General features: G+C 49.1%; 1 protein-coding gene across 1 annotated transcript in view; it reads left to right on the forward strand.

The window, feature by feature from the left end:
- Positions 1-14,536: 14,536 nt before the first annotated feature.
- CUNH14orf132 (chromosome unknown C14orf132 homolog) overlaps positions 14,537-16,068 on the forward strand; it is a 35,527-nt gene continuing 33,995 nt past the window's right edge. Inside the window, exon 1 of the mRNA XM_090272143.1 lies at positions 14,537-14,793. Coding sequence (XP_090128269.1) covers positions 14,767-14,793 — 27 coding nt within the window. The 5' untranslated portion in view covers positions 14,537-14,766. The remainder of the gene's footprint in view (positions 14,794-16,068) is intronic.

Genomic DNA, 16,068 nt, shown 5'->3' on the forward strand with positions numbered 1-16,068 from the left:
TTTATTGATTATGTTGTTACAGCAGTCCCAATATTTTTCCCCTTTGCTCCCCTCTGCCCGGTACTCCCCTTCCCTCCAGCAATCCCACCCCCCTTAGTTTACGTTCATGGGTCATGCATATATGTTCTTTGGCTTCACCCTTTCCTATATTGTTTTTAACTTCCCCCTGTCTATTCTGTACCAACCAATTACGCTTCTTAGTCCCTGCACCATTTCCCCATTTCTCCCCCTCCCCCCTCCCAGCTGATAACCCTCCAAATGATCCCATACCTATGATTCTGTTCCTGTTCTGGATGTTTACTTAGTTTGTTTTTGTTTTTATTTTTTAGATTCAGTTGTTGATAGTTGTGAGTTTCTTGTCATTTTAATGTTCATAATTTTGATCTTCTTTTTCTTAAGTAAGTTCCTTTAACATTTCATATAATAATGGCTTGGTGATGATGAGCTCCTTTAGCTTTACCTTGTCTGGAAAGCACTTTATCTGCCCTTCCATTCTAAGTGATAGCTTTTCTGGATACAGTAATCTTCGTTGTAAATCCTTGCTTTTCATCACCTTGAATACTTCTTGCCAGTCCCTTCTTGCCTGCAAAGTTTCTTCTGAGAAATCAGCTGATAGTCTTATAGGCACCCCTTTGTAGGTAACTCTGCTTTTCTCTTGTTGTTTTTAAGATTCTCTCTTTATCTTGAACCTTTGGCATTTTAATGATGATGTGTCTTGGTGTGGGCCTCTTTGGGTCTAGCTTGTTTAGGACTCTCTGTGCTTCCTGGACTTGTGTGTCTATTTCCTTTGCCAAATTTGGGGAGTTTTCTTTCATGATTTTCTCACATAAGCTTTCAATTTCTTGCTCTTCCTCTTCTCCTTCTGACACCACTATGGTTTGGATGTTGGCACATTTAAAGTTGTCGCAGAGGTTCCTAAGCTTTTCCTCATTTTTTTCAATTCTTGTTTCCTCATTCTGTACTGGTTGACTGTTTTTTTCTTCCTTATGTTCTAAATCATCGATTTGAACCCTGGTTTCCTTCCCTTCACCATTGGTTTTCTGTGGATTTGCCTTGGTTTCACTTAGCATAGCCTTCACTTCTTCCCTGATGCGTTTGCTGTACTTAAGCATATCTGTCAAGCCTGTGAGCATCTTTACCACCAGTGTTTTGAACTCTATCTGTTAGGTTGGCTATCTCCTTGTCGCTTAGTTCTCCCACTGGAACCTTGATCTGTTCCCCCTTTTGGACCATACCTCTCTGTCTCCTCATTTTGACAGGCTCCTGTGTGTGTTTGCCTCTGTGCCTTAACTAGAGCTGTCACACCTGTTACATTGTAAGGGCCAGAGCCTTAGGTATTTGTCAGTACAGGGCAACCTATTTCACCACGTTGGGGCGCTGTGTGTGGGGGAGGGGTTCAAGAGGGAACAATGTCGCTTGCTCAGCACTTGCCCTTTTCCAGGCACCTCTCCCACTTCTGTATGGGACTGGTGCCTCTCTAACTGTTGCCCTGGCCGTCGTTCCCAGAGTGGGTGGGTCTGCAGATGTTCTAGGACCGTGGGGGCCCTTTAAACAAGCAGACTCTGCTGAAAGACCAGCTGTTTCTTCCTCCGCCCCAACCCCCACTGGTCTGCACAGTCAGAAACAATGAGGCTTGATTTTCCCTGGTGCTGGGACCATGAGCTGCTTGGTCTGGTGAGGAGCTGGGAACGCTCCCCAGGTGTCCTTCCTGACTTTTTAAAATGTGTGACTGCGCTTTCCACCAGCCTGCTGCTGTTGCCACTGCCACCACCACCACACTGCGTCATCTCTGCCCCGGCCTTGCCCCTCCTACCTTCTGGATGAGCATTTCTTCTTTATATCTTTGTTTGTTTGGACTTCCATGCAGCTCGATTTTCTGGAACTTCTGGTTGTCTCTAGTTTTGAGGTAGTTATTTTCCTTCTTAGTTGTGGAGGGAGATGCAGTGTGTCTGTCCAGGCCTCCATCTTGGCCGGAAGTCCTCCATCTGCTTATTTTTAACATTAATTTTTGAACACCAGTTATGATAAATTATAACACATTCTTCCATAGCATTTATTGTTTAGTAGGCTTCACACCATTAGTTCATTTCATCCTCACAGCCCTACAGGGTAAGTCCAGTTTTGATCCCCATTTTATAAGACACTGAAGCACAAGCTAATCATTCAGTCTGTTGTAGGGCTGGGCGTCTGTCTGAGTTCCCTAGAGCTGCTGTGACAAAGAACCGCATGCTGGGGGTTTAAAAGAACAGTGAGTTTAGTCTCTCCCAGTCCTGGTGGCTGGCAGTCTGAAGTCAAGGTGTCTGCAGGCCCCACCCCGAGACTCTGGATCGAAGGCTTGCTTACTTCCTCCTTGGCGGCCACCGGCTATTCTTGATGTCCCGAATCTTGTACCTGTGTTACTCAGCCTCTACCTCCCTCACCGCAGGACCGTCTTCTCCGCACGTGGTTCTCTTCTCCTCTTTTCATAAAGACAGCAGTCAGGCTGGGTTATGGCCCACCGTCAGGATTTCAGGTTAACTTGATTTCCAGACTGTCCTTTCAAGTAAGCTGACCTTCTCAGGTCCTGGGGGTTCGGACCTCAACATATCACTGAGGGGGACACAGTTCAGCCCCTAACAGCATGCAAGCCAGGCCTGGTTCCATAGTCCTCACTCACCGTCAGCCTCAGGTCTCGGAGACAGCTCCCAGGGTGACAGCAGCAGGAAGCTGGGTGTGTGCCCTGCAGGGCCTTTAGCACTTAGTGGGAGACACACAGTGTGGGAAGCAGTGCATGCCCCAATGCGGGTGGGCACGAAACCGGGGTGCTCCCCAGCCCCAGGCCGGTTCCAGGAGGAAGGGATGTTTGCATGGAGCCCTGAGGGGCGAGCAGGGCAGGCAGGGGTGGGCAGGGGCTGCTGACCAGATGAGAGGAATATGTTCCTGGTGGAAGGGAACCCCTGGACAAAGTCTCAGGGAGAAAGGGAAGACAGTTTGTTCAGATGCATCGAAACAGGTCAGCATGGCCAGAGCTGAGGATTCAAAGAGGGGAAATGGAAGAGGAAAAGGAGGCCAAAGAGGCTGCAGGGGCTGTACTGGGAGGGAGGGGCCGTACTGAGAGCTCATGACCTGTCCGTGGACACAGGCGGAGCCACAGGGGGTGAGGGCAGAGCTCCCCCGATTTTAATCCAATCCTCACTGCCTTGAGGTCAGCAACATTAGCCCTGTTTGACATACAGAAAAATCGAGGCTCCCAGAGATCCTATCAGCCAGTAGAGGCAGAGGCAGAATGTGGCCAGGCTCCGCCTCTGCAAGCCCCCTAGAGACACGTTACTCCCAGGAATGGGACATGAGGTGGTGGCTGTGAACAGATAACCGTCAGGGGCTGGGTTCAAGTCCTGCCCTTTTACTCATTAGACCAGGGAAGGCGGGAATGGCGACTCTAACGCACAGACGCCTCGGCTTGCGAGGCAGCTCTAGGAGTAAATGTTCTCATGGGAAAATGAGCTGCCTGGTGGCCCGTGATCGCTCTCACCGCCATCAGCGCTGTTGCAGCTGCCGTTGTTACCGGGGAAGTGGGACGCAGCCACCCCAGGCAGGCGGCGCAGGAGGAAGAAGTGCATTTCCCTGCGTCACAGCCTTGCTGCCTCCCCAGCAGGCCTGCGCGTCCCCAGTCCCCACCGCTTCCACCCGATGTAATCAGCACTTTAATTAAAATGAGTTCGTCAGAGTCTGGAGGCGCAGGGAACACAGGAAGGAAAATGCGCCATTGCCTTCTGGGACCCGTGCCTGGAGCTTTGGATGTTTCCTAGGAAGAGGGGCCAGTGTGGGGGGCATGGAAGGATTCAGCTGGGGCTTTGGGGAGAGGGGACACCTTCCTCTCTGTGCCTGGATTTCTGAAGAGCTCGTGGGATTTCTCAGGCTACGTATTTCACACCCTGGCTCCCTGTCGAGGTCCCTGGTTTGAGTCTGGGATGGCAGGGTTGAGCGGGCTGTTATCTACCCCAGATCATGAAATGCACATGGCTTAGACTTGAAATGTCTCTCTGTTCTGTCTACATGGGAAACTGGGCACTTACTCCGGTTAAAATTGCACCGTGGCTGGAGGCAAGTTGTCTATCCTGCTCCCTGCTTAGCTGCCCCAAACCAGCCCGTCCTTGAAGGCCACAGAGCAGACCCTGACCCCTCCAGCCATCACATCCAGCATCACAGATGGTGTTTTTCATTCTGAACTTTCTCTGCTGGTGCTCAGTAGAAACAGAATGCTGGCTACAATTGGAGATCCCCAGAGACTCCACCCCATCCAATTTATGGGCCCACCCAAGCTGCTTTTCCACAGGAATGGCTGGTCCTGGCTTATCTTTCACAACTTCCTAAATCCTCTCAAACAAGCAACAGCTGGCCCCAGTGAGCCCAGGCCTGGCACAAGCAGCAGCCAGCCTAGATTCACAGCTTGGCTTCACCTGGGCATCTCCAAGCCCAGCACAAGTAGCAGCCATCCCAGGTGGCTTTATAGCTCAGGCAGGGTGGTCCTGGGCAAAACACAGGTGGGGGGCTGACCTTGGCCTGCACAACCTGGGAAACCATAGGGCCAGCGCCCCTAGTGGACAGCTACAGACCACACCAGAGCACCACCACCCTGCCCCACACAGCTGATCTTCTACAGGGAGCAGAGGTTGGTGGTCAGTGACCACACCCAGTCCTTGCAGCTGGCTGGTCTGGGTAAATCCCTCCCATTGACCTGCCAACAGCACTCAAGGCCCAACTACAAGAGGAGGGTGTACTCAGCCCACACAAAGGCTGCACCTTGAGTACCCAGCTTGGGTCATAGGGAAGGCTGTGCCACTGGACCCGACAGGACACCTACACTAGGCCACACTCCAAGACACAGAGTCAAAGCAGCTCTACCTAATACATAGAAACAAACTCAGGGCGGCTGAGAAAATGAGGAGATAAAGAAACATGGCCTGAATGAAAGAACAGATCAACATTCCAGAAAAAGTGCTAAACAAAATGGAGGTAAACAATCTGTCAGATGCAGAGTTCAAAACGCTGGTTATAAGGATGCTCAAGGAACTCAGTGAGGACCTCAGCAGCGTAAAAAATATCCAGTCCGAAATGAAGGATTTACTAATTGAAATAAAGAACAATTTACAGGGAAACAATAGAGTGGGTGAAGCTGAGAATCAGATCAATGATTTGGAACATAAGGAAGCAAAAAACAACCCATCAGAACCACAAGAAGAAAAAAGAATGCAAAAAAATGAGGATAGTACAAGCAGCCTCTGAGACAACTTCAAGAGGTTCAACATTCACGTCATAGGGGTGCCAGAGCAGAAGAGAAAGAGCAAGAAATTGGAATCTACTTGAACAAATAATGAAAGAAAAACCTCCCTAATTTGGTGAAGGAAATAAACATACAAGTCCAGGAAGCACAGAGAGTCTCAAACAAGATGGATGCAAAGAAGCCCACTCCAAGACACATCATAATTAAAATGCCAAGGGTTAAAGAGAAAGAGAGAATTCTAAAAGCAGCAAGAGAAAAGCAGTTAGTTACCTACAGGGGAATTCCCATAAGACTGTCAGTTGATTTCTCAAAAGAAACTTTGCAGGCTAGAAGGGACTGGCAAGAAGTATTCAAAGTAATGAAAAGCAAGGACTTACAACCAGGATTACTCTATCCAGCAAAGCTATCATTTAGAATGGAAGGGCAGATGAAGTGCTTCCCAGACAAGGTAAAGCTAAAGGAGTTCATCATCACCAAGCTATTATTATATGAAATGTCAAAGGGAATTTTTTTTAAAAAAGATCAAAACTATGAACAATAAAATGGCAAAAAAATACATATCTATGAACAATTGAATCTAAAAAACAAACTAAGAAAATAAGAATAGAGACAGAATCATGGATACAGAGAGCATTTAGATGGTTGCCAGGTGGGAGGAGGTGTGGGGGAATGGTAAGGGGACTAAGAAGCACAAACAGGTAGTTACAGAATAGCCATGGGGGTGTAAGTACAGCATAGAAAATGGAGAAGCCAAAGAACTTACACGCAGGACCCATGGACATGAATAATGGTGGGGGGATTGCCTGAGGGAGTGGGGGTGCTGGGTGGAGGGAGGCAAAGGCAGAAAAATCATAACAACTGTAATAGCATCATCCATAAAATATAATTTTTTAAAAACGAGAAAAAATACAATAAAGATTAAATTTAAAAAATAAATAAATAAAACAGTAAAAAAGAAAAAAAGAAAAAAGAATGCAGGCTACATTCCCAATGTAAAGTTTTCCAGTAGCCACATTTAAAAAGCAAAAAGAAACAGGTGAAACTAATTTTAATAATACACTTTATTTAGTCCAATATATCCAAAATATTGTCATTTCAACGTGTAAAAATCAATATTAAAATTCATTACTCGTTTATATTAAGTCTCCTAAATCCTGCGTATATTTCACACATAATTCAAACTGAGCACATTTCAAGTGCTCAGTAGCCGCATGTGGCCCGTGGCTGCCATACTGGACAATGCAGATCTGTACTGCATCATCGCTGGGTGACACAGCTTTGTCTCCATTTATCAGTTTGGTACATTCTCCCCTGAGAAACGATGGCCCAGTGAGGGTGTATTCATCCCTCCAGGGAGCCACGCACCGTGCTTGGCTCTTGGTAGGAGCCTAGTAACTGTTGTGGAGTGAGTGAATGATTTATGAGGGTCCCTCTGCCCTGGTATTAAGAAGTGGGGCTATGAGATGCAGGCATCTAATTCTCTGGGTGCAGCGGAGGCCCAGGAATCCTGCTCCGAGTTTCCTTGTTCTTCCTATGCCGTAGAAGCGCCATGCTTCCGAGGAAACCGTGGGAGTGACAGCTGAGCTCTGGCACCCGGCATTTGCTCATCTGAAATACCAGCCCTGATGTGTGTGCACGGGAAAGGAAAACAGCTCAGGCATTGAGCAGGAGAGACAAAGACATTTTACTTCCTACATCCTCCTACTTAATTTCATCCATTCTTTCATTCAACCATAAACCCGGTTAGCTCATTAGTTTGTTCATTTAGGAAACATCCTCACAGCACCTCATTTATGCCAGGCCTCGCTAGATACTGGTGCAGCACACGGATAAATAAGAAATCATCCTACCTTCTGCTCTGTAATCCTCTGGGGCACTTATTCTGGAAGAAGCTGAATAAAGTAGAAGAAACACAGCAGAGGAGCAATCGCGATATAAAACTACCACCTGCCTTCCCCGAGACTTGAACTCACCTCCCTTCTCCCTTCTGTGGACAGTATAGACACTATGTCCCCGGTAGTGCCAGGCACGCTTTTCATCATCATATCCATCCCCCCACTTCTAGAGATGGAAAAACTCTGGCTCAGAAAGGTTAGGTAATTTGCCTTATGTCACCCAGCTAGCAAGGGGCAAAGCCCATATGCAAACGCTATTCCTCATCATCCACAAGCGGGGACCTTTGGGCCATATCCCAGGGCTCGTTATTGTTATTCCTGACATTTTTCTCAGCTTTTTCCACCCCTTCCTGGCACACACAGTAGGTGCTCTGGAAATACGTTCTGAATGGATGAATGGGATACTTGCTGAATTAAAGAATGAATGAATGAATGAATGAATTCTTCAATTCATAGTGATTTGTCTCTGCCTTGATCTGCCTAAAATATAGGTTCCTTATGGGCAGGGGCCATAGCATAGGAGACACATGGACTCTGCAGTCATCTGGATCTGGTTCACATCCTGCCTTGGCCCTTATGTGCTGAGTGACCTGAGCACGGTTCTTAACCTCTTTGAGCCTGCGTTTCCTAGGGTTTGGAAGCCACGCGTGCGAGATGCCACGTCAGTGTGTGGCGTAACATCAGAGCTCAGTAAAGGCCCCTTAAAGGCATAGAATTGGATTGCAATTCTGTAACAAGTCCCAGGGAGGCCTGGAGAGGCAGAGGTTAGTTTCAGCGGGGAGGGAGATGGGCCAACACCGGAAACATTTGGGGAGCACATACCATCCTTTTTTGCATAGTCCCTGCCAGAAAATCTGGTCAGGAGGAATCTGCCTCCCAGCAAGGTCCCTGGTGATCTGGATACTATTTAGGAATTGCTTTTGGAAAAACACTGGGGAAGGCCCCGTGGTGGCTGGCCAGGGGGAAAAAAAAAGTATCTTACAGAGAGATTTGACAGAGAGGGAGTGCTGGGGCCAGGTCTCAAAGGATGGCAGGGTTTCCTGTGCATTTTGCTGTCCCCCTGTTGCCCTCAATTTTGTCTGCCTGATAAAAAGAGGAGGGGTCCTGGGCCACCCCAGCGATGTGCCTGAAATAATTTACCAAGTCACTCAGGGAGAATCTCATGAATTCTTAAACTGTTGTAAGGGACTCCCAGGGAGAGAGGGCCTCACCCCAGGGTCAGTGTGGCCTCCTGCCCTCTCCGTCTGAGTCCCAGAGGAGGCCCCACGGACAAGGCCAGGCCCTCCTGATGTGACCTTCAGGCCAAGAATCTTTGAAGGAATGGAATGTTCCTCATCCCAGGATCCCAAGTTCTCTGCACACATGAATTATGGATCTAGTATGTGGTATCCGGGGAGCATGGAGACTGTCCCTGGAACTCAAATCGTCTGAGTATACTGTGCAAAGGTTTGTCCCCTTTCCCACCCCCAGGCCCAGCTGCCAGGACCGAAAGCCTACAGACAGCCTGAGACCCAGGGCGCTCAGGACCCACAGCAGAGTGCCTCTCCCAACAAGTAACAAATTCCAAAACGGAGAAATGTTATGGAAACGATAAAATAAGGTGCTTTTTATTATTATTTTGCAGACACGTTAGTTAAGCTAGGGAAGGCTTCCTGGAGGAGGTGGCTTTTGAAATGAACACTGAACCATCAAAAGGAAGGTTTTGGAGGAAGAAAATTGGAGCGGAAGGAAAAGCAAAGACTGCGACCCTGAGGGAAACACACGTGGGGTGCGGCTGGTACGGAAAGAAGCCCTTGCTGCCACAGAACAGCAAGCGAGAGGACTAGCGAGCTGCGAGTGGCTGTATGGGAGAGAGAGGCCTGCAGGACGACTCCCGGACCCCGGCCCTTGTGAGGCCTTTGGGGGATAAGCAAAGGCACCCCCTCCCCTGCACAGACACAGCCCCCCCCCCCCAAGCCCAGGAGGCCACCAGAGGAGCACAGCTGGATTTAATCAGCCCCTCGCCTCCCTGCCCGGCACCTGTGTGCCACGTGCAACACCCACCACTGTACAGGGGGACCCAGGAAGTACCATTATCCGCTGGGATGCTGCTGGGCAGCAAGGGGACATCGTAACTGGTTGCTGGTTGGGTTCAATTTGAGCTGCCACTAGCCACCCAGGAGCAGGTCCTGAGTTGACAGATGGATGTGCCTGGCTGGGGTCTGCGAGTCCTCACTGGATCGTTACACGCCTGCAGGTCACCCAGGCACAGTGAGAGAGAAGAGAGTGATATTTCTAATGGACAGGTCAGTGAGGTGCTTAGGGGTCGGTAGGCGGGGCCGGCAAGGTGCCTAGGCATCAAAATTTAAGGAAACATGCACTCTCCGGGCGGCACGGTTGCAGAGTTGGCACCTGGGAACGCGTGCCACCTTAAATTTCGCATCTCCTTTCATCTAGTCTTAGTCCTGGGTGATTCAGTGTAGAAAGGAGAACTCATTCCAATAAATGGTGTTGGCACCGTTGGACATTCTTTTGGGAAAGACAAAGAAAAGAAAGAGCCTCAAGCTTTAGTTCACATCATATATAAAACCAAAAATAGGTCATAGCTGTAAACATAAAGGGCGTAACTATAAAACTTCTCGGGGTGGGGGGAAAGGAGAGCATCTTTACGGCCTTGAGGTAGGCAAATATTCCTTAGGTCACAGAAATCATGAGTCATAAAAGGGGAAAAAAAAAACATCAGTTGAACTTTATCAAAACTAAGAACTTCTCTGTGAAAAACAGCAATAAGAAAATGAAAAAAAGCTACAGACTGAGAGGCAATAATATTTGCAGTACACAGATCTGACAGAGCCCTTGTGTCAAAAACACATAAAGAACTCTTACGTCTCGATAATAAAAAGACAAGTGACCCATTTTTAAAAATGGGCAAAAGACTGGAACAGACCCTTCACAAAAGAACAATATGAGAACGGTCGATAATGAGCAAGTAGAAAATATGCCCAACACTATCAGTCACCAGGGAGACACACGTTTAAAGCTATGATTTAAGTACGTTTACACCCACGAGAACAGCTAAATTAAAACAACGAAAACACCACGTGTTGGTGAGACTAGGAAAAAACCAGAGGTCTCCTCTGCTGTTGGTGGGAATGAAAAGTACTCAAACACTTCGTAAACAGTTTGGCAATTCCTTACAAACGTAAAACCCAACGATTTCACTCCATTGTTATCCGAGAAAATGAACCCAAAATGTCTAAACAAAGACTCGCACCCAAATGTCCACAAGCGCTTTATTCATAATAGCCAAAAGCTGGAAACAAGCCAAGTGTCCGTCAGCAGAAGGCTGGGTGCACCGACCGCGGAGCACCCATATACAGCAGAGCGCCATTCAGGAATCGATATACACAGCAGTGTGGGTGATTGTCAAACACAGCCCGCTGAACCAAGGAAGCCAAAGAAAATAGCACCTTCTACATGATTTCATCTATAGAAACATCTAGGAAAGACTAATCTAATCTGCAGTGAGAGATGCCAACCTTATCAGAGGTCGGATAAGCTGGAGGATAGAAACCCGAGGCTGGCAGTGGGGGTGGGGGTTACCTGCAAAGGGACAAGAAGGATCGAGAAGGGGCGAGTGGCATGTTCTCTATCTTGATTGCAGTTCTGGTTACATGGGTGTATATATGTGCCATGACTCTTTAACCTGTATATGGAAAGTGGTTACATGTAGGAAAATTACACATCAATAGAGTGATTTAAAAATACTTCAGATCACGCTTTTGTTGGCCACTTTTAAATCCCCCCGGTCGTCTGTCTCACTCTGAATGTGGCAACCAGTGGGGGATGTTTTCATTCTTCCAGGACATCGTGATCAAATGGTTCTGCTCACAACCAGGACATGGTAGACTTTAAAAACAGATTCAAGATGAGGAAATCCATGTCAGCCCCTTCTTGTGGAAATGAAGGAACTGGGGCTCAGAGGAGAGACTTGTGCAAGGACGCACAGCTTTATGTAGAAATTGACTACAAGGTGTCGCTCGGAGAGGTTTGGGTTTAAAACATACAAAAGCAAAACAAGCATCATCCGACAGACAGCCTCAGCTGTCCTCTTGTGCTGTCTCTCTTCTTCGTGGCGGAGCTCTGGGAGAGGTCTGGGGTCCCCCTGAGCAAGGACGGGCCTGCCAGCTGCGTCAGTGCTCAAGCCCTTGGTGCACTTCATCACCACGCGGGCCATGAGGGCTACGGGAGCAAATGCTCTGCTTTTCAGCTGAGCCACCTCCTGCAGGCCCTGCCACCTTCCCCAGTGTCCTCCGTGCCGCCCGGGGCCCTGGTGAGGAGCAAATAAAGGCATGACTGTGTACTCTTACCACCCACCGAACCTGGTGCTGACAGGTCTGGTCAGTGCGACAGGCAAGGCGAGGAAAGAAATTCTAGGTCACAGGATGCAAGATTGACAACATCAAATAAATAATACCTCCTTAGACAGTAGCTCATCCACGAGGATCCATTCCAAGACCCCCAGGTGGCTGCCTGAAGCTTGGAGAGTACCAAACCATATGTATACATACACACATACATGCATACATACCTTACTCTCGTGTGTTGGGGCCATTACTGAGTAAAATAAGGGCCACTTGAACATGAGCACTGTGATACTGTGACAGCTAACTTGACATCTGCGGTGGCTACTAAGTGACTGACAGAGGGATGATTTATGTCCCTGGCAGACAAAGTGGGATGGCGTGAGCTTTCATCGCGCTACTCAGAACAGGGTGCAATTTAACACTTATGGGTTGTTTATTTCTGTAATTTTTCATTTAATATTTTTGGGCAGGAGTTGACCACAGGTACTGAAACCAAGGAAAATGGAACCATGGATAAAGGGGGACCATAGCATAAACGCATGGAAACCAAAGGTAAAAGTACAATATTATTTACAATCACTATTAAAAGAAAGAAAGACTTAGATGTGAATTTAACAAACATGTCTAGGACTTGTATGCTGCAAACTACACACACTGATAAAAAAAAAAAATCAAAAAAGACCTAACTAAATAGACATGCTCTCTTCATGAACTAGAAACCTCACATAGTACACATGTAATTTCATCCCAGTTTGATACACAAATTTAACAAATCCCCAGTAGGATATTTTGTAGATCTAGACAAGAGAGAAAGATAAAATACTTTTGAAAAAGAAGAAAAAAGTGAGGGAGATCAGCGTACCCCATTTCAAGGCTTATCATCTAGCTAGCTAGAGTAATCAAGACTAAAGTATCAGCCGAGGGACAGACACACAGATCAATGGGTCAGAGGAAAGAACCCAGAAATAGAATGATACGAATATGTCCGAGTAATTTTGACAAGAGTGTAAAAGCAGTCCAGTAGAGGAAACAAATATGAATCTGTACAGAAGTCTCATACCTGATATAAAAATTAATTCAAAATGGATCATGGACTTAGAAGTAAAACATAAAATTATAAATATTGCAGAAGAAAACAGGAGAAAATCTTCCAGATGTAGGGTTAGGCAAACAGTTCTTAGAGGTAACAGCAAATGTAGGATACATAAAAGTGAACAGTAATCAATTGGATTTCATCAAAATTTAAGATAGCTCAGTGGTCAGGCAGGAAGAGAGTTCAAGCTTCCTCTACCTTTCGTTCTGGTCAGGCCAGCACAGGGCTGGGTGAGGCCCACCCCCACTGGGGAGGCCCCCTGCTCTGCTCAGTCCACCAATTCAGCTGTTGGTCTTTTCCAGAAACACCCCCAAGGACAAATCCAGAAGTAAAGTTTCACTAGCTCTCTGGAGTCCTGTGGCCCAGTCAAGTTGTGCATAAAACGAACCATCAGGGTGACGGAATCAGAATAGAGGTAATGTAGGGAGAGACGAACAACCAGTGGACCCCAGACAACAGAGAAGCAGACCCGCCGCGACACGGAAACCCAACAAACAGAAGGGGCTGGAATGGCCAATAAAGGGGCTGGGATCATTGAGCATGAATATGAGAAAAATTAAATTGTTTCCTCAGCATATACCAAAAAAAAAAAAAAATCAGTTATAAAAGGGCTGAAATACAAAAAATAAAATAAAAAACTACAGGAGAGTATCTTTATGGTCTCAAATTGGGGAAGGATTTCTTCAACAAGGGCTAATTGTACAGAAAATAATAATAGACTTTGACAAAATTAAAATTAAGATCTGTGTTTCTTCTTATGGGGGCGCTAATCCCATCATGAGAGCTCTGCCCTTACGGCCTAATTACCTTTTAAAGGCCCGGCTCCAAATGAGATCACATAGGGAATTAGGGTTACAACCTACACATTTTGAGGGGGACACAAACATGCAGTCTCTAATAGTCAACAGGGCACTGGTCCCCTTCCCACAGCCCTGGCGAGGCTCCGAGCTGCGGGGGGCCTGGAACAAGCCCCTCTGTCTCTCTCCCACAGCTTACTTGCCCTTGGCAAAGGCTCCCGGTCCCTGGGCCACCTCTCTCCCAGGCAGTCTAGAGGCTCATGGCGAGGAGTGAAAGGTCCCGGGAGGGACACCACCAGGAGACCTGTCAGATCACACCCCATTCCCTGCCAGGGAACGTTTAGAGAAGGGCGAAGCTCCCACCAGCTCTGCGGAGGAGGGACACACACACACACACACACACAGAGGCCCCCTTGGGCAGCTGCTGCCCTCACTTTAGCTATGGCATCTGCGTGGTTTGGGATACCAGGGTGAGGGAAGGGGGTATCATAACAGTCACGGCGCATGGCTGGGCAAATTGCGCACCGTGCAATCCGGGGAGGCACCCCTCACAGCTCAGTCCCCGCTGCCCTATTAGTCATATTAGAGCTCACGTCTTGAAGACACCACGCGTTATCTACATTTTATCATTTAATTCTCAGGTTCTGCTGTTTTCATTTTGCAGATGAGCAAGCTCAGGCTCAGAGAGGCACTACCTTGCCCAAACCATACAGGAGAGCAGAACTAGGATTTAAACTTCCTTTTGCCCAGTTCCAGAACCCCCAGCACGCCGGACTCCGTGCGCTCGGAGTTGGCACGGAAAGCTGGGCCACCCGGGTCCTGGTCTTCAGGCCTGGGAACGAGGTATTCGGCCGCAGGAAAGCACTGCTCGCCGCCCCTTACGGGCAGGGCTCAACAGCACGCGGAGGGGGCGCCAAGAGCCCTGGACTTGGGTTCCCGGCTGGTTCCAGCGCCGACCACCTGGGCCACCTCTGGCCTCCGTTTCTCCGTTCGGCCCACGCAGAGAGAGGGCACTGAGAACTCGGGGGTTCCGCCGCCCCGCCCTCGTGGGTGGGGCTGGACGTGGTCACGTGGAGGGGCACCCGGTCTCCCCCCCACCCAGTCCCGCCCCGCCCCGCCCCCGCACTCGGTGCCCTCCGCCCGGTCTCTGTCTGGAGCGGAGAGCACTGAGCCAGCCTAGGGCGCGGATCGGGTTGGGGACACGCCGCCGCGCCAGGGCTGCTGAGGTCGGCGCTGCAGCCGTGGGCTCCGAGGACGCCTGCTAGCTGCTCGGTCCCCTCCCGGCCAGCTGTGCAAGCGCTGGACCACCAGCAGCAGAAGCAGTGACGATTCCTGCGCGGGCGGCAGCAGCAGCCGCGACAGCAGTGACACCATGGATCTGTCCTTTATGGCCGCGCAGGTAACGGGACACCTTCCCTTCGCGCCCCAGGCCACCAAGTTTAGCTCGGGCCGAGCTGTGGCGCCAGCCGGGGATCCACGTCGCGGTCCTTTGTCCAGAGCCGGGGCATCCCCACCTGGTGCGCGCTTCCCGGCTGGCGAGCTCGGTTCCCTGGTGGTGGGGCGGGCCTTGCGCTCAGAGCTCTTTGGGTTCACTTGTTCCCAGGCTGAGAGGGGCCTGGGCTGAGAGAGCCCCACGCCCCCACCTACCCTGCCTCCCCCCACCTGCTGCCCCCCTTGGATACCCTGAGTCCTTCAAGGCTGGGCAGCACACATGTGTGCGTCCCGATGGGCGGGCAACCTCGGTCTCCCCCCTTCTCTATCTTCCGGAGGTGCCTGGTAAGCTGTCACTTGCTCCCCACCTCGCTTTCCTCCTCTTTAAGCAGAGGCCAGCAGGGAGCAAGTCAGCCGCTTTGTGACCTGCCAGGCGCCACGCACAGCAATCATTTGTTTTATCCTGTTTTGCTTTGTACTGAGTCTGTAGCCATCCATGCTCAGGACCATAACTTCCCTTGACGAAAAACAGCTTCCCAGCCTCAGGGAAAACAGACGATTTCGGATCAATTGATCTTTGCTCCAAGAGAATCCCCCTGAGCGGTGGTGGGATGATCTTTATGTTTCTGTGCCCTGACTCTTGAACCAGAACAAAGGCACACACCCGCGTTCCCTAGCTGTCTCTCTGTGGCCTTTCTGAGCACCCAATGCTGGCCTGACTCCAGAGAAGGGCTACGTTTGGTCTGGGAGAGTGGGTCCCACATCTTCTATGAGGATGAGGTTGGTTATGTTGGGAGCCCAGAGGTAGGAAGGCACCGGGGTTCCCTCTGCCCTCGGCTGTGTGGCAGGAGCCCACTTGCTGTTGCGTAATTTTCCAGGGAGTGGAGTTTGAAGAGACACTTTCCTTTCTCCCCAAACTTCACTGTGGTGGAAGCTTGTTTAAAAACTAACAGCAAAATCTAGGCTGTGGGGACAGAGAGTCCCCAGATAACAAGCGTGAAAGGATGCAGAATCCCCAGATTGGCCCCAGGGAACCCCAGTCCAGTTCTTGGCAGCCTCTAGGCGATGTTTTCTATAATACTAACTGCTCCCATGAGCAATTCTGTATCCTCTTTCTAACCCCATGTTTAAAATATTGTCACATGGACATCATTTTACACAGTGGTGACTTTAGCTACATGCTAACTGAGGTGGCCTCAGTGGATTCACTTCTAGAGGGGACAGGAGCTCACCCAATGTCTGT

This window comes from Furipterus horrens, unplaced genomic scaffold (assembly GCF_987537825.1).
Source record: "Furipterus horrens unplaced genomic scaffold, mFurHor1.1.pri manual_scaffold_3, whole genome shotgun sequence".
NCBI lineage: Eukaryota > Metazoa > Chordata > Mammalia > Chiroptera > Furipteridae > Furipterus > Furipterus horrens.